Here is a 22,983-nt window from a genome sequence, read left to right as displayed (position 1 = left end):
AATATGTGGAGTTGCACATTCATTCTTTTAATGACTTTGATTTGCTAAACAATATTGGACTTTCTAAACTACTTAATATTCTAGAGATTGGGGATCGATATATGTGTGATGCGCTTCATAAACAAGGATCCTCAGTTGTTGAATATGATAGCGTTGCAACAATCAACGAATGCAACTCAGTGTTAGATCGTTTAGCTTTCTACGAAAGTTCTCTCAACCATGTTCTAACAAAGGACTTTTTAGTTAGTTGTTGCACCCACTATCTTATCAAGTCATTTACCCCGCTAGAATGCGTTGGGTGTGGTGAACTACCAAACAAGCTTCACTTCTCAAGCTTGTTAATGCTATTGAAGTCTAACGATGGGTTTGCCTTTCATGAAAATACTGTGATGATGTTTGTATTGAACTGGTTAGAAGCCGATGAAAGTAGACAAACAGAACAAAACATCGAAGCTCTACTTGCTGAATGTCGGTATGAACACATGGACGGACAGTTTCTAAAAACTGTCTTGTCTCGTAATAATCCTATCTTATGCAAGTGGTCTGGTTTCTTAGACTGGTATGTCGATGCAGTCGAAAATATTTCTTGTACAAAGCATAATAATCTACCGTGTAAGAGATTGAATAGATCTCTAAAAACTGAATTTATTGAGACGTTTTGTTAATTTGGCACTAGCAAACCTCATATTCGCAGTTTTAAAGATAAGGAGAAAATAGAGTATCATGGGTACAGTTTAAAAATGGAGTTTAATAAAGATAAAAAGAAATGGATATCTGATAAGTGGATAATGTACAACGGTTATATCTTACAGCCTGCAATTTTCTCTAGTGGGAAAGAAAATAATTTTACGCTGGAAATGTATTTGGGTAAAGAAGATGAAAGGAGGCAGCTAAAAGACTTTAACCTAAAAATACCCTTTTCGGTTAGATTTTTCGCCAATAATCAAAACAATCCTGATTTTCCTAGGCATCATGAAATAGAATTCTTGGAATGTAACAGAACTGAAAGTTCAGTTGATTATATATCAAAAGAAATTTGCGATAAATCTTCTTACACATGCATTCTTCTTTTTTAATTTTCGTTAACAATTCTAAGTGGATGAAGGTGAGTTGTTTGTTAGTACATTATTATAAGATATTATTTCAAAAGAAGTTTTCTTATCAACATTTATTAAACATTTTACATAAAATTGAATTTATCATGCAACATTTATAGATATCCAAGTTAATATTCCAATCAACACTTTTTCACTTTGTGAGTTATTCAAGCTAATACAGTTAAATCCAGGTAGATTGAAACTTCAAGGGACCAAGGAAATGTTCGACTGAAGGAATGTTCCATTTAGACGAATATTCGATTTAAGCGAACTCCATAATTGAGTTTTCAAGGGACCAAATAAAGCAGTTCGACAATAAAAGTTCGAGTTAACCGGTGTTCGAGTTATCTGGATTTAACTGTATAATACTTTAAAGAAATGTTTGGTGTATGAATACCTTTGCGAACTTAAGCAATATTTGTTATAATCATTTTTTATTTGCAAAATAATGTATGAGGATTATTTGTAAATTAAATATATAATTTAAAGAATTTTCTGTTATAAAAGCATTAACTTTTGTTCAGCTACTTTTAAGTTTTATGTAAAACATGGGATAAATTTGAAGTTTTTATATATATATCAATTTAGCACAATACATGTCATACAAATAAGACAATTTGTACGATTATTATTACTCAGTGGAGCGATTATATAGGCTGGCCAAAATCTCCATGCACCAAGTTTAGGCGTTCTCAAAAATTGACATTAAGCACGAGGATTTTCATGAGTTATTCTAAGGATTGCCGTTTAAGACAGGAAACTAAAAAAATAGTATTAGAAATCAAAGTAATATAGAAAGTAATATAGAAAATGAATACTAATTAGTATAGAAAGACTTCACAAACAACTTGAAATCCTCCAAAACTAAGTTTATTTCAAGAAATGTAATTAGAGGCTTTTAAGCAAATCTTAGAAATTTACATAAATTTAAACAGCTAAACCTACTGGATTTCATTTTAAAAGACAAGAAACAGTACTCCTAATTACAATTAGTATTTGATAAATTTACTTTCGTTCCCACTTTTTTAAAGTAACTGCTGATGCAGAATTCCTTCAGCATTTATCACTACTAAGGAGCTTCCACTGCCGTCCGTATTAATTTATTGCAGTTCAGGACAAAGAATTTAAAATGAATGGAAATAAAATTTAAATATAAATCATAAAGAGGTATTTTAAGACTCCTATAGAATCCCAAAAATCTACAAAAACTTCTGAAGAACTATTTATACTGGGAGTATACAAGATTACAGATTTTCAAACCAAAACAAGGAAGTATAACATATTGGTTATTCAGTAAAAATTTCTCTTTAAATAGAAGATATATATTCGGCAAACAGTATATATAATAGTATAAAATAATCGTGTATATTTTTGTATATATTATTTGTTATAATTTTTGTATATAATTTCGTACATAATAGCATATATATAAAAAAAAACTCGATTACTCGATTAAAAATTTATACTCAATTCTAATCCAAATATCGAGACATGCTTCATAACATTTACAATAAAACGAGGAACTAGATAATCTAAGGAAAGGCCTAAACCAAAACGAAGGGCATTAAATTAATAAACAAATCTATTACAGAAGTAGAAAAGAACTTTTATATAACTGGTAATTGAGAATGAGAAAAGATATTCCTGTCTGTAAAAAAATCTTTCAAGAAAAAAGGTTTTTCAAAGATAAATGCAATTTATGAATCTGTCTTTGAAAAACAGTAAGAGCATAAAATTTAGAACATTCTGAAAACACAAAGTTTGCTAATTGCAACATATAATAAAGCTGAATTATCAAAACCTATTGACTACTGACAAGCATTTCTGAATGATACCTTCTATAGTGTAACATATATAAACCGCTATTTCATAGATGTTTGGATACATCTGTTAAATGTTAACGCCATAAATTACAGCCATTGACTTTCAATAAAAACAAAACTACTAAACAATAACAATAAATAACTTTAGCTTTAAATCATACTTCAGAAAAAAAGAAACTTTATTTTGTTAAAGGCATAGAGATTAGCAACTTTTTCAGAATTCTCATCATTTCCCTGATGATTTAAATAAAGAAAACAAATTTCAAAAATAGTTGCTTAATGATTTTTTCATCAACAACTATACTTTCAAAATTGGCATGATTAATAGGAACCATTTTCTCTTCAAAGAAAATTCAAAATCATCATTATTCTTGCAAAAAGTTGTGCTAGATGAAGACTTGATGTAAAATTTGTCAGCAAATAATGGTTATATATGATTTTTGACATCTTACATTTAATAAAGACGAAGATTATTAATAAAAAAAGTTAGGTATATTGAAAAGATTGTATTCAGTAAAATTGGATATATTGAAATGGATGTTCAAGACTCAACAGAACCATTTGATGGCCTCATATGGTCTTAATGAACTCAGAAAATCTACTAAAATATCAACTGAAACAAGTCAAGTTAACTTCTATTGTAGTCTTGATAATAGTTCAAAAATTTTTTATCATAATACTAAAGGGTTGTTCCTTGTCAAATCATTCAGACTATGACACACTTTTGGCTCAATATTGATCTTTGTTTTTAATCCATAATAAAAGTTAATTACAAATGTAAAAAAAAAAAAACAAGCAACAGGTCTTGAGATAATGGCAAGTGAAATTTTATAAAAATAGGAAGATAAAAAAAAATTATTTATTACTTAATAGAAGTCGCTCTTTTGGGAAAAGCCAACAGAGCAACTTCTATTAAGTAATAAATGGTAACATTTGAACACTTTTAGTAAAAGTTAAAGGTTTTAGTTTATTAAAGTTATAAATTTTAATTCATGAAAAAAAAAAAAACTGTTAAATAACAAAAGCAACTTTTTACAAAAAAAAAAATTTTCTTGAATTATTGGAAAAAACCATGAACTCGTAAAATATAAACTTTTAGCAGCTTGAAAAAAAATTATAACAGGAACATAAATAGCATTACAATATAAGAGCACTAGGTTCTAATATAGGTCAAATAATTATATTTCAACCAATTGCCTGTGGGGCACCATCTCTGATTTTAATGGTTTTTACATATCATTATCTACATTATGTAAATAGGCTAAATTTGATATTTTAGAGTTCCAAGTGCAGTGGTTTAGAAATTATAACCTTATAAACACTCTTGGATGGCACCACCCAATTTCTTGAATGATAAAAATAGATAACTTTAAAGCCTTATAACTATTTTATAACTTTTTACAAGTGACTCATTTTTTCTAGACCTTTTTCTGGATATTTCTGTCTTAAAAATAGTAATTTTTGTTAACTCATATCAAAGTAAGAAAAAAACTAAAACCTCCTCAACTTTGGGAAAATGCTAAAAAATGACAAAATGAAGTTAACCATAGTATTTTTCTGTTCATCAACAAACCCTTACATGTTAGTTTTCTTATTAGCTGCTATTGTCTATAACAAATGAGCAAAATATAAGCAGTTTGTTACGTTATAGAAATCAAATATATCTAAAACTATCAAGTCTAATCCACTAAAAAGTCCCATTTTCAGCCATTTTGGGATAGCTCATAAATTTTTTTGACACTTTGTATTGATCTAATGTTAAGAGCAAATAAGACCATTGGGTCTAACTATATAAAAATGTAAACATTATCAACTTGTTATGTTCACAACAAAAATGGCAGCATTTTTTTGATAACCCAATTTTGGATTATCAGGGTTGAATGTTATTGGAAATCAGTGTTTTACAAAATTTTATATAGTTGCTATAAAAGCATATTCTAGCGCAGCATTGTTGTTTATGTCAAAAACAAAATTACCTTTTTTTTTCAAAATTTTTGTATATTCCCTTAACAAGGATAATACATAATAATGTAGTTGATAACTGAAAACAAAACAAAAAATTGTTTAACAAGATAATTGTAAAACCCTCAAGTGTTTTTGAGTTCAGGCTCATGTAATTTGGCAATTATGTCACTAACTGGATACCTGTCAAATGTAACATAATAACATTTGCTTTCTGGATATTGGTTTCCATTTAAAGATCACACATATAAGACAAATATATGGAGAGTTGCTTGATTTTTGGAAAAATATTGAGACTGAATTTCATGTTATATAAAAAATGAAAAATTTTCAGCAAAATCCATTTGCATAATACATTCATTTGGTTTGATGTTTTCTTTGAGCTGCTTTAAAAAGCATGTCTGGGATTTGCTTTAACTTGTCTATTAACTCTTCTAGGAACTCATCAGGACTTTTAACTATAGTTCCTAAGGAACATCTATCAGTCTTCAACCATTGCTTATTAGTTATTTCATTTGCTGAATCCCCTAACAGTTCATTTAACTTTTTTTCAATTCTCTCTTTTCCAGGACACTTCTCACACTCATGAAACATACATGGTTTATTTTCTATTGAACATACAGCTAAGGCCATCAGATCTTTTGACTTTAATTCATTTTTTAATGATTTAACCATAAGATTTGGATTTTGATGGTCAATACAAACACAGACTGTGTGCGTGCCAGATTTTCCTGCAACGATACAATGTTGTGGCCTTAAAAGAGCAAATGATGTCAGTCCCACCTTAACTATACCATTGGATTTTGATTCTTCTAACCATTTCTGGTAAAGTTCTGAAAGATTGCATAGTATGAGTCGCTTCTGAATGTGCTGTCTACCATCAACTGTCTTTATGCTAATGTAATCCTTTGCTCCTGGCAATAACCTGCTGTTACTATTATCCTCATAAAAGTTGACAATTTGATTTACAACTTTAGTTGTCAATTTTGTAGGATTTTTTATGTCTGTTGATCTCTCACCAAGGATTCCTTTAACATCCCGCAAAGCTCTTGCTTGCTTCACCGTATATTGAGTTGCATTAAATTCATTTATTGTTTCCTGAATAGTCCAATCAATTGGAACTAAATTGAGCAATTTTATTTTTGTGAAACATTGATCTCATTATGAAAGTTTTGTTTAAGCTTTTCTACAATAAAATCTATAGAGAAACTTTTGAACATACTAATTTATGGCTCTTTTTGATCAGATGCATTCAATGATTCAACTAAATTTTCTTTCTTATCTTATTGTCTATTTGTAGTATACTCATGCTGGATGATCTTTTTAAGAGACACATTAAAATTGATAAAACAAGAATTTATAATATCAATTTGTATAACAGAGTTATCAGATGATATGTAATCTGGGTCATGTCTCTTGTCAGCTTCTTCAACACTCTTCATTTTCCTACACAGCCAATGCATATTTTTTTCCCAGGAATTAAATTAGAGTTCAATTGATTATGCTCTAGAGTGACATTTGCCAAGTTTTCTTTAAAAATCTTTGACTTATTACAAAATTTATTTAAACAAAATATTAAATTAATATTATAATTGGTTGATTAGCCTTGTTCTACTTCATGTTTCTAGTAATGAGTAAATCCAATCCTACTTTTGTTTGAATTATTAGCAATTCAATCAGCTATAAAAAAAAAACATAATAAATAAACTCAAATTGCATTTTTAAGATTAACTAAAATTATTTATGAGTATCACATTTGAACAATAATGCAGGGCTCTATATGTAGTTAACTACCCCCTTTAATTTTCCCCCTGTCCAGTATAAAGTCCAGATCAGAGAGGAAGCAACTAACCATATCTTTCCTTATTTCAGAAATGCTTTAAAATAAATTACATGCCTCACTGGTTTCCAATAAGATTGTTCAACCCTGATTGAAAAATAGGGTTATCAAAAAATGCTGCCATTTTTGTTGTGAATATGGCAAGTTAATAATGTTTACATTTTTATATAGTTAGGCCCAATGGTCTTATTTGCTGTTAACATTAGAATTTAAAGTTGTCTATTTTTACCATTCCTGAAACTGAGGGGTACCAACCAAGAGTGTTTAGAAGGCAATAATTTATAAGAGCTTTTATTCAGTGTTGTTTTAAATACTATAGTGGTAGTTAGTCAAAGTATACGCTGATCATAAAACTGATTATACTCAACATGCATTTCTGCAGTTAGGACTAATCCAACAAAGATGCACATCTGAAAAAGTTAAACTCCACAAATGAACCTAACAAAATTGCTTACTAAGACTGTATTAATATACTGAACTTTTTTTCTCACCAAAATTGAAGAAACATAAAATGGACTAAAAACACTCTATAATAATGGAAGGAAAGTTTCTGTAAGGAAAGTCTTTGCTCCTTTGAAACTTTTTGTAAGAACACAATTATACTGATCCCATGCTTAACATTATTTAGATTTTACAAAACAGTAAAAAAAATTTTTTTTTTAACCACAAAAATTTTGCTTTCGGTTAACTTTATCACTGCTCCTTAATTTCATGTTTTTTTTGTTTGTTTTTTTTCAAAATGAAATGGGTTTAAGGGAATGGTAAAATTGGTTTAAGCTACATTTAAGCTATATTCATGCTCAGCATTATTCATTCACTTGTTATTAATAGTGATCTTTCCATGACTTCCATATAGATCTTTGCTACAACAGCTAATTTCTATTGATAAAACTCTTTGCATATGGAGATATATTCTACTATTTCTTTCTCCCTTAGTCCATACACTTCCACTTTTGTGGAGGTTTTACAGCAATTTTCCTTCCATAGAGCAAAAAAGAGCTGTGCAAGTTTTTAAAAACAGCATGGTATGCTATTCTGGTGTAAGCATGGCAAAATAAGTTAACAACATGTTTCAAAACTTTCAAAAAATGAAGTACAATTTTAAATTAACAAAGGAAATCCCACAAAAATATTTTTTTATCTTGTCAATCCATTGATCCTTTTGTTTGTGAACAATGAATTTTCTTAATTTTACTCTGTATAAAATAAAATTAACACTTTGTTATAATTTTTCCAGTGAAATTTTACTCTTTTTTTTAGATTATTATATTTAGATAAGAAAAAGAAAAAATATAATTTTTTGATGACACAAGATAAAGTTTTATGCCATGTTTTAAAAAATAATCATATCAATTACAGACAAGAAAACTTATTTTTTCCAAATGAGAAGTCTTTTTTTTATCTTTTGTTGTTTTTTTGTTGTTGTTTTTTTCAAACTCAGTATGTTTTTTATTATTTCAGGAGAAACAATTATGTTTTAAGAAAAAATTAAAAATTTACAAAAGGTTTCTAGTTACAAATAGTGTAATGAAAAATCATCAAGTCTTATTAAACTGAGAACAGCAACAAAAAATTAATCACTTTTTTAGTAAACACCAAAACAGACAATCAAAAATGGAATAAATTCAATTACATACCAGTGTATCTTTTCTTGGAACACCCTTCTGTGCACCCTGAAAACAAATTTTATCCTTAGGTCCAGGAATCTATTCTTGAATTCCCTCCATCATTTCTACCGAAAAAGTTACACATAACTTCATTATTTACCTTTATAACTTTTTTCTTTATGTTTATGTACATTTTATAATTTTTTTATTTGTGTATATGTGTATATGTGCATGTATATGAATAAACATTATAATAACTATTTAACCTACATTTTATCTCTTTTAAAGGTTTGTTTTATGGGTGCTACTTACAGAATTGTAAAGTTCTACTTTTATTATGTGCATCTTATTCATGTCATTGCACTTTATTGCATAACTATTTGCAATATATTGATTGATTGATTGTAAATGGAAAATGATTTGATCAATTAGTATTAAAAGTAAAAAATTTTAATTACTAATGAAGATATTCCTGAATCAATAAAACATAAATTCACTGAAGAGCACAAGAGCAATAATGACGATTATAGAATACTAATTAAAGATACCCATAAATGTTTTTTGTTCAGCAAACACTTTTACTTTATCCGTATTAACGCTGATATCTTTAAGGTGGTACTAAAGCTTTAGTAATAAACGCAGACAATAGAAAGAAATTTTCATTTGAGGTATGTATATCAAAACTAAAAGTGAACACATTTTTGAAGTTTAAAAACAAGTTATTGTCTCGTTTATCCAAGTTTTAAAACACGGAGGAAAATGCGCAGTTATATCCGAAGAGGGGGGCATTTGAATACTTTATCATTACCATTTGAAAACTTTATCATTACCAAGATCCAATAATTATTTGGGAATCATACAAATTTTATGAACTAAGTGCATATAATTTAGGAGTTTAGAAAAACCTACCAGATTCATTTAGAGTTGAGACAAAGTTTAACAGCTGCAGGTATCAGGTTGTGGACATAATGAACAACTTTTAAAGAACAAATTATATTTGAGTTTAAAAAGTAGTGCAACAGCTGCATATAAGTATAATGAATGGATCCTGAAAATTTCATTGTAAATATATCTTTTAATCTTGATATTATGTTTTAATCTTGATATTATGTTTTAATCTTGATATTGTGTTTTAATCTTGATATTATGTTTTAATCTTGATATTGTGTTTTAATCTTGATATATTTTGTTTTACATAATCTTGAATGTTGAGCATTTATAAATGGCAAAAAAAAAACGTTTTAAAAAAGGATAAATTTTGTCACTCAACTACCAATCACCAATTTAGTTAGCTGGTTGGTTTTCTGATTTCTTTTCTATGTCTATGGAACCTTTTTGAAGTCTACATAGAAATTGAAAATGAGTTTTTGGTTTTAGAACATTTTAAGTAATGTTATGTATTTTCCTCTATTGATTTCCTATTTTTGGAAGATTTTCTCTTCATTCCATTTAAAGCTTTAGAACCACCTCAAGTGGGTTTTATCAGAACATGCGTGGATAACACTAATTTTAATGCGGTGTATTTTAATTTTAGAAAAAAATAAAGTACAGTCAGGATTTATTTAGGTACTGCTCGAAATTAAACAAAATCGGAACTATAAGAAGTTAACAAAGAGTTTTTACAAATCCATGAACTAAAAAATATTTTTCTAGTTTTTATAAAACTACAGGCCTTTATGACCACCATTGTACAACTTTTCTCGGCTGCTTCCTTCAAAACTATTATCCAATTATTCTTAAGTTTAAAATGACCACCATTGTACAGCTTACGGTTAAAATCATTAAACAGAACAGAACCACTTTTCTCGGCTGCTTCCTTCAAAACTATTATCCAACTATTCTTAAGTTTAAAATGGCATCAGATTTCTTCTCCATCCATTCTTCTGGCATCAGTTTCTCCGCATTTTCAAATCCTATCTTTGCGTTACACTCTAATATTCCCTGCTGCCGAATTGCACAAAAGTTATTTAAAAAAAAAGATGTTCCTTGGGGCCAATTAAAGTTGACGTGCATATTTAAAATCTTTTGAGCCACCGAGTTTTTAAAGGACTGAAACGAACTGCATTTTCTAACTGCATTAAGTCTCCTACTCCAAGTGGATCATAAGGTCTTTAATAGCTTTTATGGATGGAATGTCTGGTATGGTCATCATGTAAGAATAAGAGTGGCCATTCTTAATTTCTTTAGCATAATTTCTCAAAAGATTGTTTGAAGAAAGTTGTTGTCATGGACACAGATTCTGAAAACCGATTTATTTCTTTTGGCAAAGTCTTTCGATCGTTTCAAGGTGGGTGTAAGTATTTCCCAGAAAAATGTGGTTAACAGATTGTCACCAGAGGTCCCTCCTTGATATCTTATTGACCTGATATGCAAATAACTTCACAAGTTGGTTAACTATTTACTAAAAACATCTTGCATTTTACCGCATATGAAATATTTACAAAAATTGCTTTTATTAGTTTGACGTTTTAATTGGAAAAGTTGACGAGTTCATTAATAATAACCGATTTCTAAGAAATATCTCCTCTAATACAATTTCGCATGATTTATTTAGATAATAAATTCATTTACTACTCATATACAGTGAATTTCGTCATTAAATCAATTATTAACTTTTTCATGTCAGCCAATCGAGTTAGCTATACAAATGATTCCGAGAATTATTTTGAACGGAATATTCTTCGTCTTTTCTTTAAAGATTTTCAAATAAAACCAAGTGAAGGAAGAGGAAAGAGGAAAGGAAAAAGAAAGTGAAGTGAGTAAACGTTTGTTTGATATTCAAGCTTCTGAAAATCCGTTTCTTATCATTTAATGAATACACAGTCCAGTGATAAAAAAGATTCCTATGTTTTTTTGGTGCTCTCAGTCCGAAAGTTATGATATGCATGTACACAAGATTTTTTGAATATAGTGTAAATATATTGAATATAGGGTAAATGGTATCTTTATTATTGCTCTTTCCTTTCCCGCCTTTTTCTGCTCTTTCGTTTACCGTTACTTGTTTTCTTTCAATCACGGGCCGTGGTTGTAAAATAATTCCTATAAGTTTTAAATATATTTTTCGAGATTATTATAATAATAAAACATTAATAATAAAAAAAATAATAACATTAAAAATAATAGTAAAAATAATAATAATGATAGATAAAGTAAAAGTAAGAATTTAAAAAATTTAAATATTGATTTTAATAATAGTTGTAATTGTAAAAATAACAATAAAGTAATGATAATAATGATAAAAATAATAAAATTAGCAATAATAATGATAATAATCATAATAAAGATAATAATAGTATTGATAATAATGATAAATGATATAACCATTAATATAAATAATAAAAGTAATAACAAAAAAAATCAACAGTAATAATAACAATAATAGTAATAATGATGATAATAATAGTAGAACTAACAATAAAACAACAATAGCAACAACAAAGTTGGACTGTGTTATTACTGATCATTATTTTTAATATTACAAATATCAAAATGTAATCTTTGTTATGTTCCTTAGAGAAAGAAGTAACAAAAGTCTTTATTTAACTTATTGCAAAATTTATTGATCGATATTTTTAAATATTCGCGTTTAGACATTCTTTAGAATATTTCAATAATCCATAAAATTGTGAAATTATGCCGGTCAGTTTTAATGATTAAGTACGTTCCCAGCAAGCACAACCATACGGGACCCACACGGGGACTATCTGGGATGTCAAAAGGGAACCGTACGGGATTTGGCCGCGGGATCTACACGGGAACCATATGGGCAAAATAAAAAAAAAACGAAAAGTCTTTCGGCTGCTTTTTTCTTTTCCCCGTATTGACCCCAGATTTCTTCCAGATGTGTTTTAAATAGATCTAATTGATAGATTTTGTTTTAAATTTTGATTATTTATAATTTAAATTTTTTAGATTTTGTTAACAAACTCTAAGAAAATGTAAATTATAAATAAATTTTTATATATAAACATTAAAATTTTAATGTGTATTTGTTTCATTTTAAATAAATTAAATGACCATTTAAATTGTGGTATGTGATTATTTAAATAAGTGGTAATTTGTATAATAGTAATAATAAAAACAATAATAACAATAACAATAACAATAATAACAATAACAATAATAATAATAGTAATAACAATAATAATAATAACAATAGTAATAACAATAATGATAATATTGATAACAATAATAATAATAATAATAATAATAATAATAATCACAATAATAGTAATAATAATAATAATAATAATAATAATAATAATAATAATAATAATAATAATAATAATAATAATAATAATAATAATAATAATAATAATAATAATAATAATGATAATAATAATAATAATAAAAATAATAATAATAATAATTATAATAATAATAATAATAATAATAATAATAATAATAATAATAATAATAATAATAATAATAATAATAATAATAATAATAATAATAATGATAATAATAATAACAATAATAACACTAATACTAAAAATAATAATAATAATAATAATAATAATAATAATAACAATAATAATAATAATAATAATAACAATAATAATAATAATAATAACAATAATAATAATAATAATAATAATAATAACAATAATAATAAAAATAATAATAATAATAATAATAATAATAATAATAACAATAACAATAACAATAATAATACTAATAATAATAACAATAATAATAATAACAATAATAACAATAATAATAATAACAATAATAATAATAACAATAATAACAATAACAAAATAATAATAATAATAATAATAAAAATAATAATAAAAATAGCAACAAAATCTAAAAAATTTAAATTATAAATAATCAAAATTTAAAACAAAATCTATCAATTAGATCTATTTAAAACACATCTGGAAGAAATCTGGGGTCAATACGGGGAAAAGAAAAAAGCAGCCGAAAGACTTTTCGTTTTTTTTTTATTTTGCCCATATGGTTCCCGTGTAGATCCCGCGGCCAAATCCCGTACGGTTCCCTTTTGACATCCCAGATAGTTCCCATGTGGGTCCCGTATGGTTGTGCTTGCTGGGTTAATATTTAAGTTGGTATTAAGGGTCTGCGTCTCGGAATCGTTTTCTCGAAAGGAACCTGAACAAGCATAACGAGACGAGAAATGTCCCGGAAAAAATGACGAATAAACTGTCCCGGAATAAAGTTAAAAACCGGGACAATAAATTTTCTTTCGGAATTTAAAAATTGCATTTCGGATATCATCGTATCGTCTCGATTAAAAAATAACGAGACGCAGATGCTTAATTGGTATGAATTTTGTGTTGTTGAGTTGTGTTTCCAAATTTAGGAAAAATTCTTTTAACGCTTGGCGATTGATGAGCTGCTGAGCCGGTGACGTTTGGATTCGGCCGCTTCTTCCAGTTATAGCTTAGTGCCTAATAAGCTACTAATGCTTTACTTTAATAAAGAGATTTCTCATTTGTTCAATATTATGCTTTTTTTCAAACTCCGTTTTAATTTTTGGACTTTAAGGCAACACGTTAGGTAGTGTCTCAGAAAAGGTAGAGTCATACGAGCATGCTAATTATCCTATCCTGTTAAATAATAAGTTTTAATTAGAAAGCAACTGTTAATAACTTTTCTACCTATGAAATAAAAGTAATTTTAAAAGAATTTCAAAGCATCCCTAAATGCGTAAAAGAAATCTACCTGTATGCTCATACTACTCAGAGATTCAGATTACCGCAATCTTTTCTAATGTAAACCTTTGTAAAAAATTTAAACCACATTTCTTTACAAGAAAATCATTTAAAACAAACAACCGCTGCACACTGAATCGCCAATAACAAGCTTGCTAAACAAAAATATTTCGTTCTACAAGTCGTTACTAAAAGAATACAGTTGTTTGGCATTTTATTGATTAGTTATTATTTTTTGATTAATTTAAAGTTTTGGGATGGTTTATACTAAAAAAGAGAAATACGAAATAGAAAAAATGCATTTGATAAAAAGTTCTTTTAACGAAAAAAATGCATAGATAAAGAGAAAATGAATACTCAATTTAACATATAAATTACGTAATAAGTGTTAATTGCAACGGAAAACTAAAAAATATCTAAATATACTCTATATAACTTGTGTGATAATCAAGCAAATACTACATACTCAACAACTATCATGGTATGAACAAATGCCATATTTACAATCCAACGAATATCAAAGTGAGAGGGTGGCGTTGTTACTAAAACACTGACTTTTTTAATGAGATTACCGTCTCATCACGTAATCTCACCGCTTAACTCCGGCTTCATAACAAGCTCTCGAGCTGTGTTTCCACCATTTTTGATCGCAAAGCCAAAGTAGAGAAGCGTAATTTTCTCCTCCAACTACTAAATTTTTTAATTTGCCGTTCATCATTTTTACGAGTCGTACCACATACGTAACACTTTTGTTGATAAAGTGAATCAGTTAGAACTTTAAAAGTCATCCATTAAAACATTTCTTTTAAAAGTAAATAAAAATATTTTTTGTAAATGTTACCTTAAAAGATTAAGACATCTTTATTTTACAACAGGCAAAACTTCCCTAGCCTTAAATTAAACTTTTTTTTCTTCTTAAGTATGAGAAAGAGGTATAAAACACATAAAGAAACCTAAGGAATAAATTAAATATTATTCTAAGGTTTTTTTATGTTAGAAAAACAGTTGATGTAACAATTACTAACATTAGGAAAATACCTAATGTTAGTAATTTTTACATCAAAAACAAAACAGAAAAACAAAATGAAATGCAATAATACTCCTAAATTACCCAAATATGTGTTCAGAGAACTTTTATTTAATTTGAAAATTCAATTGGAAAGTGACTTTTTTTTTCATTTAAACATTCTTCTGGTCGCACTTGATAATATTTAGAACACCATGTTGAACCCTCATACCCTAGCTATCTAGAGAAACTATTTTTGCACAACCCAGGTCGTTTGAATCCAAATACTCAATAACCTCTGCATCCATCAATTTAACAGATCGTTTTTCTATCTTTTTCAAAAGCGTCTATATATTTACTAGTATTTTTGATGCGGTTTCTTCAATTAAATCGTTAGGAGCGCTGTTTTAGAACACTTTTGTAGAACTTTCTTGATTCCTCAAAATGTGCCCGAAATTTTTAACAAGAGTCCCGTTTATTATATGCAGAACACCTAATTCATTGCAAAGCCTTCTCGATAGTACTTACTAGTGCATCAACTACTTCAATGTCAGTGGTAGAATATTTTTCTTTTTCGCTTTTTCTTTTTCTTTTTTTCTTTTTTTCTTTTTCGCTTCCCAAAACGGTTTTGAAGGTTGCTCTCATTTTATTTACTAAGAGGAAGATGAAGAAGCATTCTCATCTTGTTCGATCAGTTCTTTAATACCAAAGTTTCCATCAAGCAAACTCCAAAACCATGATTCAAATCTTTTTGATTAACGACTAGAATCCAACCATTCTGACTTGTATGTGTTCTAACTTTTATGATAAGATTTTTCCAATTTTCACAAACAAATTTGAAACTATTTTGGAAATATTCGCTGTGTTAAATTTGCGTCAAAAAAAATTGAAATAATTGCATTATTATAAAACCTGCCGAGATTTTGAAAGCAAATACAGCTTATAGTGTTAAACAAAAAGTACGCAAGTCTCATACCTAAAACGTATTGATACAAATAGTTCCTCTATTCCTCACTTTTCTGATTGAATACTTAATAATGTCATTTCATGATTATGAGAATGAAGTAAAACGGCTCTTGTTAGAAGCGGATGCTGCAAAAACAGTTCAAGTTGTATTAATGTTTTTTATTCCAGTTAAAACCAAGTTCAACACCAAGTTCAAAATTTAATTAGTTTCTTATGAAAAATTTAGTTGTTAAAAAAAAAAAAAACACAACTCATTCATCACGTGATGCTTAAACTATGAATTAACTAATTCTTTTATAGGACCAAAATAATGAATCAGTTCAAGAACAATCAAAAACAGAAGCGTGATACTAAAACAGTTCATAAACCTTCCATAATGAAGAAGGAATTTCATAAGTCCCTCACCAACGCTTACAAGAACTATTTTTTAAGCGACGTAACGCTGCGTATTATCGAGGACACAGCAGACGAAACGGATAAAAAACTTAATGATGGTAAATCTAACGGTATCTATTTCTAGTCTTGTTACTTTTTCTCTCAATAAAGTTAAACATAAAAATATTTATAGTAATGTAAATGTTTGTCAATATTCTTTGCTTGAAACTCAATTCTGACCTTAAAAATGATGGTCTAATTGAAGACCTTAGTTCTAAAAGTACCTAAGCAATACATTTATCAAAATCAAACCAAACAGCCATAGCTATTTTTTAAGTAACCCTGTTTGTGCTGTAAAAGTATAGAAGCTTAATTATGAACCTATGTCCCCTATTTAAGCGAGCCATAAAATAGAAGCAAAAAAAGTATTATCTTTTCAGGAGAAGCACACAAATATTATGGTAAAAAGTTCAAGCTACCAAATGAGATTTTATTGTCAAATGTTTTAAGTGCTTAACAAAACTTGCTGATGAAGATGGATTTTTAACGTCTAAATCCTGACACTGAAATACATCGATGGCCTTGAAAAGAAAATGCTAAGGAGCAAAGTAGTTTTTTTTATCTTAGACCGCTTAGGAACAAATTGTGTCCATATATAAAGCAGTTTTTCTTGGAACTCAAAGTTGTCTTGTTAAAACCAGTTTTTCACAAAACTTGTTTTAACATGACAGCTTTGAGTTTAATATCAAAGTTAGATTTCCTTGTTCTGACATTTGAGATAGATGTGAGAGACTTGCAGCTGAAATAAAGGTTGCTGAAATAACAATACTTTATTCAAAAACTTGAAAACACTGCACGAGTTTCACACCAGGAAAGCTAATTTATTTAACGTTCAAACATGGTCAAGATACGGTCAAGATACGGCAGCAATTTTAATGGATTTAAAAAACTTGTCAGTGCTTTTAACTGGTAGTGGACATAAGTACTATTAGAGGCAACTCAAGAAATATTATGTGATACTTTTGACAATTTAAATAATTCAACGAAAATGTATTTGTGTACATAACATTTCGCTGCCAAAACGCCTAATGAGGTGATCTATTAGGCGTTTATATATTGTCTAGATCATTACATATTTACACATTACAAATGAAAACCAACTCACTGCTACAAAAACACCGAAGAAAAAAAATTTAAGTGAAAGGTATTATGCATAAATCCAGTGTTGAATTTTAGTGCAAAAAGTAAGTTAGTTCTGAATTAGGACTTATAGTACTTATGTCAAAAAAATAAATAGCGATTACGTTAAAAGTTATTTGTGGCTAAAATATTCTCATGTATATTAATTGTGACTCTGTATTTAAAACCAAATCACCAGAAATAGTTTCATCTTTACTACCTGGTTTTGTTGTCTGTTTGAGTTTTCAAACCCGATTATCTCAAAATGAGTATTACGTGGCTTAGGGCCTGTTTATATGGAAAGCGGGTTGGCTCGGCAAACGAGCCAGCCCGTTTACCGAGATATCAACGTCATCAATATTTTAACTTAATTTTATTTTGCGTTTATATTACTGACCTCTATAATAACTGGATAGCGCATCTCTAATATTATCGCCATATTGGAAAGCCCCAGAACGCTGAAATCTGATATGTCTATTTAAAACGATAAGCCGAAAAACAGAACTTAAAGCTTACGGGATTTCCAATATGGCGATTTTGGCGTCAAAAAAATTGAAGTTTTGCTCGGAGTTGCACTATCCAGTTATTATAGAGATCAGTGGTTTATATGAATAAACTAGCTAGCCCGGATAGCGAGATCTCACTGTTTTTTGCCGAGATCTCGCTAAACGGGCTGGTTAATTTCTTATATAAATTTGTACGTATGCGTATAAACTCTAACAATTTTTTTAATTTAAAAGCTTCCGCGTAAAATAATAAATTTAAATTTAATAATGAATTGACAACTTCCGTGTACTTAAAATTTTAGTTGTTTTGCTTTTAAAATTTACCAGAGATCCAGTATCTTTTAAGTAATATAAAGTAATAGCTACTTTTTTATCTGCTGATAGAGCTCTAGAGTTAGGCGAAAAAGGGTCAGGAGATAAATTAGGGCTTAACTCTGAAACCAAATTCAGGAAAAGAAACCGTGAAAGATTAAAATTTGTTTTCCATACATCAATGGGAGCTACACTAGTTATTATATTATGCCACCATAAATCAGTTCTGCCAGTTTTAAACCAGCAACTACGATTTTTTTTTAAAAGGCGCCTCTCTCTTGCTTGTTTCATCTTTTGAAGTGATTGTGATCGTTTTCGTAAAAGAATAATATTTAAAAAATTATCAAATTTAAATTTGTAAAGCTTATGTAACACAATTAGGCTTTTAAGAAGCATTATTTGTGTTGTAATACCAGTTAAACATATTGTTAAAATCCAATGTGTTTTTTTTTTGTCGCTAGACGCCATCTTTAAAGCTATTGTTTTACCGATAATGAGGCCAGCCCTGCTAGAAAAAGCCAGGCTGACCTCGATATCATTTTTTATTTTTTTGGCAAATATTCATATAAACGCAATTTTAAAACTGGCTCGTTTTCCAGGCTAGCTCGTCAAACGGGCTAGCCCTTGTCCATATAAAAAGGCCCTTAATTATTTTTAGCACCAAGGTCTTCAATTACATTTTGTATTTAACATTCCCCATTCAAATTTACAGAATGGATGTTTTGGATTTTGAGTTTTTGTTGTTTGGATTTCATTTTTTTCGAATCATTTATAACAATCGCATTTTTATATTTCTCAATTAAATATATATTTAAATATTTATATTTGATAAATCAAGTTTTATTGTAACTGTGAAGGCAAAAATAAAAAATATTAACTAAAAAAAATGAGTTCATTAAAAAATATATCAATATATTTATACATATGTATGCATATACTTTGTATGTGTATGTGTGTTTGTGTGTGTATTGAAAATACAACGAAAGATGGTAAATTAATTGGTAAAGTCTCATACCGGCGTACCGGTAATCTTCAGCCAAAATACATAATGAAAAAACGAAATTAACGTTTTCAGTTGTAGGAATGTGATAAACAGTTTTCTATACATTTGGATCACTTTTTTTATCATCTATGATTCTAAATTTACAACTGGGTTTTTATCTAAATTAGTAATTTTTTCAATCTGTTAACAACCATCGCTTGATTGGAAATAAAAAATGCGTTGTGCTTGACATACTTTCAAGCTCAGTAAATCAACTTAAATCCAAATAATGCATCTAAACAATGGTTCATTTGCTCCTTGCGACTATCATCCAAATACGCTATGTTTGATTGACAAAAAATATTTTATTGATTGCATTACATATTCAAAACGAGATAACAAGTTAAGAACTCAAAAGTAATTATTTAAAGCCAGGTTTAATGCAGCATACCTGAAATTTGGTTATATATATATATATATATATATATATATATATATATATATATATATATATATATATATATATATATATATATATATGTTTTCTCCTTTCAGCTAGCGGTTTCTAAACCTGGTTGACCAACATTTTCCATTAAACCACAACCTCCTCAAAATATTTAATAGAAATTCATTCAAAGTGAGCTACAGTTGCTTACAAAGCATGAAAAACATCATAAATTCACACAATCACCACATTCTGCAAAAAGCACCAATATTAGAGAAAAAACTTGTAACTCTGTAAATAAAACAAAGTGTCCTTTACATCAGCAATTTCTTTCAAGAAACATAGTTTATCAAGCTGTGCCACCTCTAACAACCCAGAAGCAAAAGAAAAAACCTACTAAGCTATCAATGAAACATCCTTCATATTAAGATACATCAACCACATAAAAATCATTTAATATTGAATAGAATTAGAGCGACACTTAGCTATCTAAAGAGGTATGAAAAATAAAAGGAAATTTTACACCGGGTGTTAAATGGAGATTTGTAAAGAGATACAAATCGTACAACCCGGCCACAAAGAGTTGCATACTATGCCTGCATGAGTAGTACATAATAATAATGTATCAACAAGGAAACCTATTGAACAAAAAGAACGAAATGGTTTCCAAATGCAGATACAAAAACAAATTTCTTCTTTCGCAAGTTGACACTGGTGACTAGGCCTAAACTATTTACTTCTATCTTTCTATCTTTCCATCTTTATTTCTTTCTTTTTTTTTCTTTTCTTCTCTTTTCTCTTTCGTTCTTTTGACGTCAGAGCGCAAGCCACCGTAGTTTTGTAACTTTTTAACGGTTTTATTGTTTTTATTTTGTATTTCATGGTTGATGATTGCCGCAAGGCATAAAATTTTAAGCACTAAACACAGTTGAAATTTCTTCGTTTTATATATATATATATATATATATATATATATATATATATATATATATATATATATATATATATATATATATATATATATATTAAAAAAAAACTGACATTTCATTTAGATAATAAGGTTGAGAGACGCAATAACGAAGTTTGTTTTCCAGTTAACAGTTTGGTATTGTGCCTAAACAGTAAAGTCTTTGAAAAACTTCTTCGTAGAACTTGTATGAAGAGAAAGTATGAAAAAGAAATTACTTTGAATGTTAACCCCGGTGACAGCGAGTATGTGGAGTTGCTCATTCATTCCTTTTACGACTTTGATTTGCTAAACGATATTGGTCTTTTAAAACTACTGAATCTTTTGGAAATTGGTAATCGTTATATGTGTGATGCGCTTCTTAAACAAGGATCCTCAATGGTTGAATATGTAACCGTTGCAACAATCGATGAATGCAACTCAGTGTTAGATCGTATAGCTTTCTACGAAAGATCTCTCAGCCATGTTCTAACAAAGGACTTTTTTGGTAGTTGCTGCAGCCAATACCTCATGAAGTCATTTACCCCACTTGAATGCGTTGTATTTGGTGAATTACCAAACAAGCTTAACTTCTCAAGCTTGTTAATGCTATTGAAATCTAACGATGGGTTTGCTTTTAATGAAAATAGTGTGATGACGTTTGTATTGAACTGGTTAGAAGCTGATGAAAGTAGACAAACAGAACAAAACATTGAAGCTCTACTTGCTGAATGTCGGTATGAACACATGGAAGTACAGTTTCTAAAAACTGTCTTGTCTCATACTAATCCTATCTTATGCAAGTGGTCTGGTTTTTTAAGCTGGTATATCAAGGCAGTTACATATCCTTCTTCAATAAAGCGTAATAATCAATCATATATGAGATTGAACAGATCTTTAAAAACTGAATATGTAGTACCGCCTGGTTACTTTGGCATGGTTGGTATTTGCAGAGTTAAAGATAATGAAAAAGATGTGTATCATGAGTACAATCTAAAAATGGAGTTTAACGAAGATAAAAAGAAATGGATATCTGACAAGTGGATAATGTACAAGGGCTATATTTTACAACCTGTAATTACCTTACGCGGGAATGAAAATATGGTCATACTTGAAATGTATCTTGGTAAAGAATATCAGGAGATGGAATTAGAGGGATTTAACCTTAAAATCTCCTTTCAGATTGGTTTTTCGGCCGAAAATCAGAAAAATGCAAATTGGTTTGGCTTTGTCATGCAACATACAATGGAATTCTTGGAATGTAACAGAGCTGAAACTTCAATTAACTTAATATCACAAGAAATCTTTCAAAATTCATGCTATGTATGCCATCTCTTTTTTTAAATTTCGTTAGCGGTTGTAAAAGTTGTTGAAAGTGATTTATTTATTTTGAAAATATTGTTAAAAATTATTTCTAAACGATTTGTTTTATCAACTTTGAATAAAATTGATTTTATTATGGAACATTAACAGAATTTTTTCACTTAGTGCGTCAAAGTTATGAAACTTTAAAGAAATGCCACATGTGTGAATTCTTTTTGCAAATTTAAACAGTATTTGTATTAATAATTTTTTCATTTTAAAAGTGATATATGGTGATTATTTGTATATCAAATGCAATGTTTAATAAATTTTCTGTGCAAATTTTCTGGTATAAAAGCTTCTTTGTTTAGCTTGTTATATGTTTAATGTAAAATATGAATTAAATCTTAATGTAATTTAATGTAATTTAAATTGATTCAAAACATAAATTGACTTGATTTTTTTTGTCCATATCTATTTAAGCACAATGCATGTTATACATTTCAGACAACTTCCACGATTATAATAATCAATCAAGAAGTTTAAATGATGTGAAAAATATTACTCGCGCAATGCGGTTGTATTGTTTGTTCCTTTGGGTACGCAGTCACTCAAAAGTTTAAAACAAATTGGTATGAAATAGTTCATTAGGACAGTTTTAATTTGTTTTTGTACAACCCGCTGCGTTGTTTTTTTGTTGTTTTTTTTTTTACTCTAAGCCGTTTTCTACTGCTAAAATCCAAGTATTTTAAACTTAAAAACAAATTGACGAGTGCCTTTTTGATGTAACATGATTATCTAGAAATATATACTTTTGAGAAAAGGTTATCTAAAATCAGTCCCCAGAAAACTTTTTATATTCACCCATATTGTTTTTAATTCATTTACGCAGTGTTCAGGAACTATAACAATCCCACAGTTGGCATTAAAAAACCCCAGTAATCCTATTCCCTTATG

At 28.5% G+C, this 22,983-nt stretch overlaps 2 protein-coding genes, 1 long non-coding RNA gene and 1 pseudogene across 5 annotated transcripts in view; 1 reads left to right on the top strand and 3 right to left on the bottom strand.

Annotated features, from left to right (window-relative positions):
- LOC149877183 (uncharacterized) overlaps positions 1-22,983 on the bottom strand; it is a 288,845-nt gene that overhangs the window by 160,753 nt on the left and 105,109 nt on the right. The window lies entirely within an intron of this gene.
- On the bottom strand, positions 1,738-9,026 carry LOC149877196 (uncharacterized). Its single transcript, XR_016447948.1, has 3 exons — positions 8,878-9,026; positions 8,360-8,395; positions 1,738-1,857 (listed from the first exon to the last, which is right to left on the bottom strand). It is a non-coding gene; the product is annotated as an uncharacterized LOC149877196 (long non-coding RNA).
- On the bottom strand, positions 5,008-6,117 carry LOC149877197 (uncharacterized; annotated as a pseudogene).
- Positions 10,964-22,092, top strand: LOC149877195 (uncharacterized). 3 transcript variants are annotated; one of them, XM_090073466.1, is made up of 3 exons: positions 10,964-11,084; positions 16,280-16,473; positions 20,831-22,092. In XM_090073466.1, exons 2-3 carry the CDS (start codon positions 16,290-16,292, stop codon positions 22,066-22,068), a joined length of 1,422 nt encoding a protein of 473 aa, XP_089929592.1. In that variant the 5' UTR covers positions 10,964-11,084; positions 16,280-16,289; the 3' UTR covers positions 22,069-22,092. The 3 variants fall into 3 exon arrangements, with proteins under 3 accessions (XP_089929592.1, XP_089929591.1, XP_089929593.1); XM_090073465.1 differs by having other exon boundaries at positions 16,280-16,485; XM_090073467.1 differs by lacking the exon at positions 16,280-16,473 and having other exon boundaries at positions 11,046-11,084.

Source organism: Hydra viridissima, unplaced genomic scaffold, assembly GCF_058129835.1.
Source record: "Hydra viridissima isolate aposymbiotic clone 2 unplaced genomic scaffold, HvirCarnegie_v1 scaffold_16, whole genome shotgun sequence".
Taxonomy (NCBI): domain Eukaryota; kingdom Metazoa; phylum Cnidaria; class Hydrozoa; order Anthoathecata; family Hydridae; genus Hydra; species Hydra viridissima.
The sequence above is the reverse complement of the archived record's forward strand: the minus strand, read 5'-3'. Positions and strand labels throughout refer to the sequence as shown.

Bases quoted from the DNA above. Each gene is read 5' to 3' on its own strand.
- LOC149877195 (XM_090073465.1), top strand. From the start codon at position 16,290: ATGAATCAGTTCAAGAACAATCAAAAACAGAAGCGTGATACTAAAACA. The intron at 16,486-20,830 runs GTATCTATTTCT...CATTTCATTTAG, and splicing joins TAATGATGGTAAATCTAACG to ATAATAAGGTTGAGAGACGC.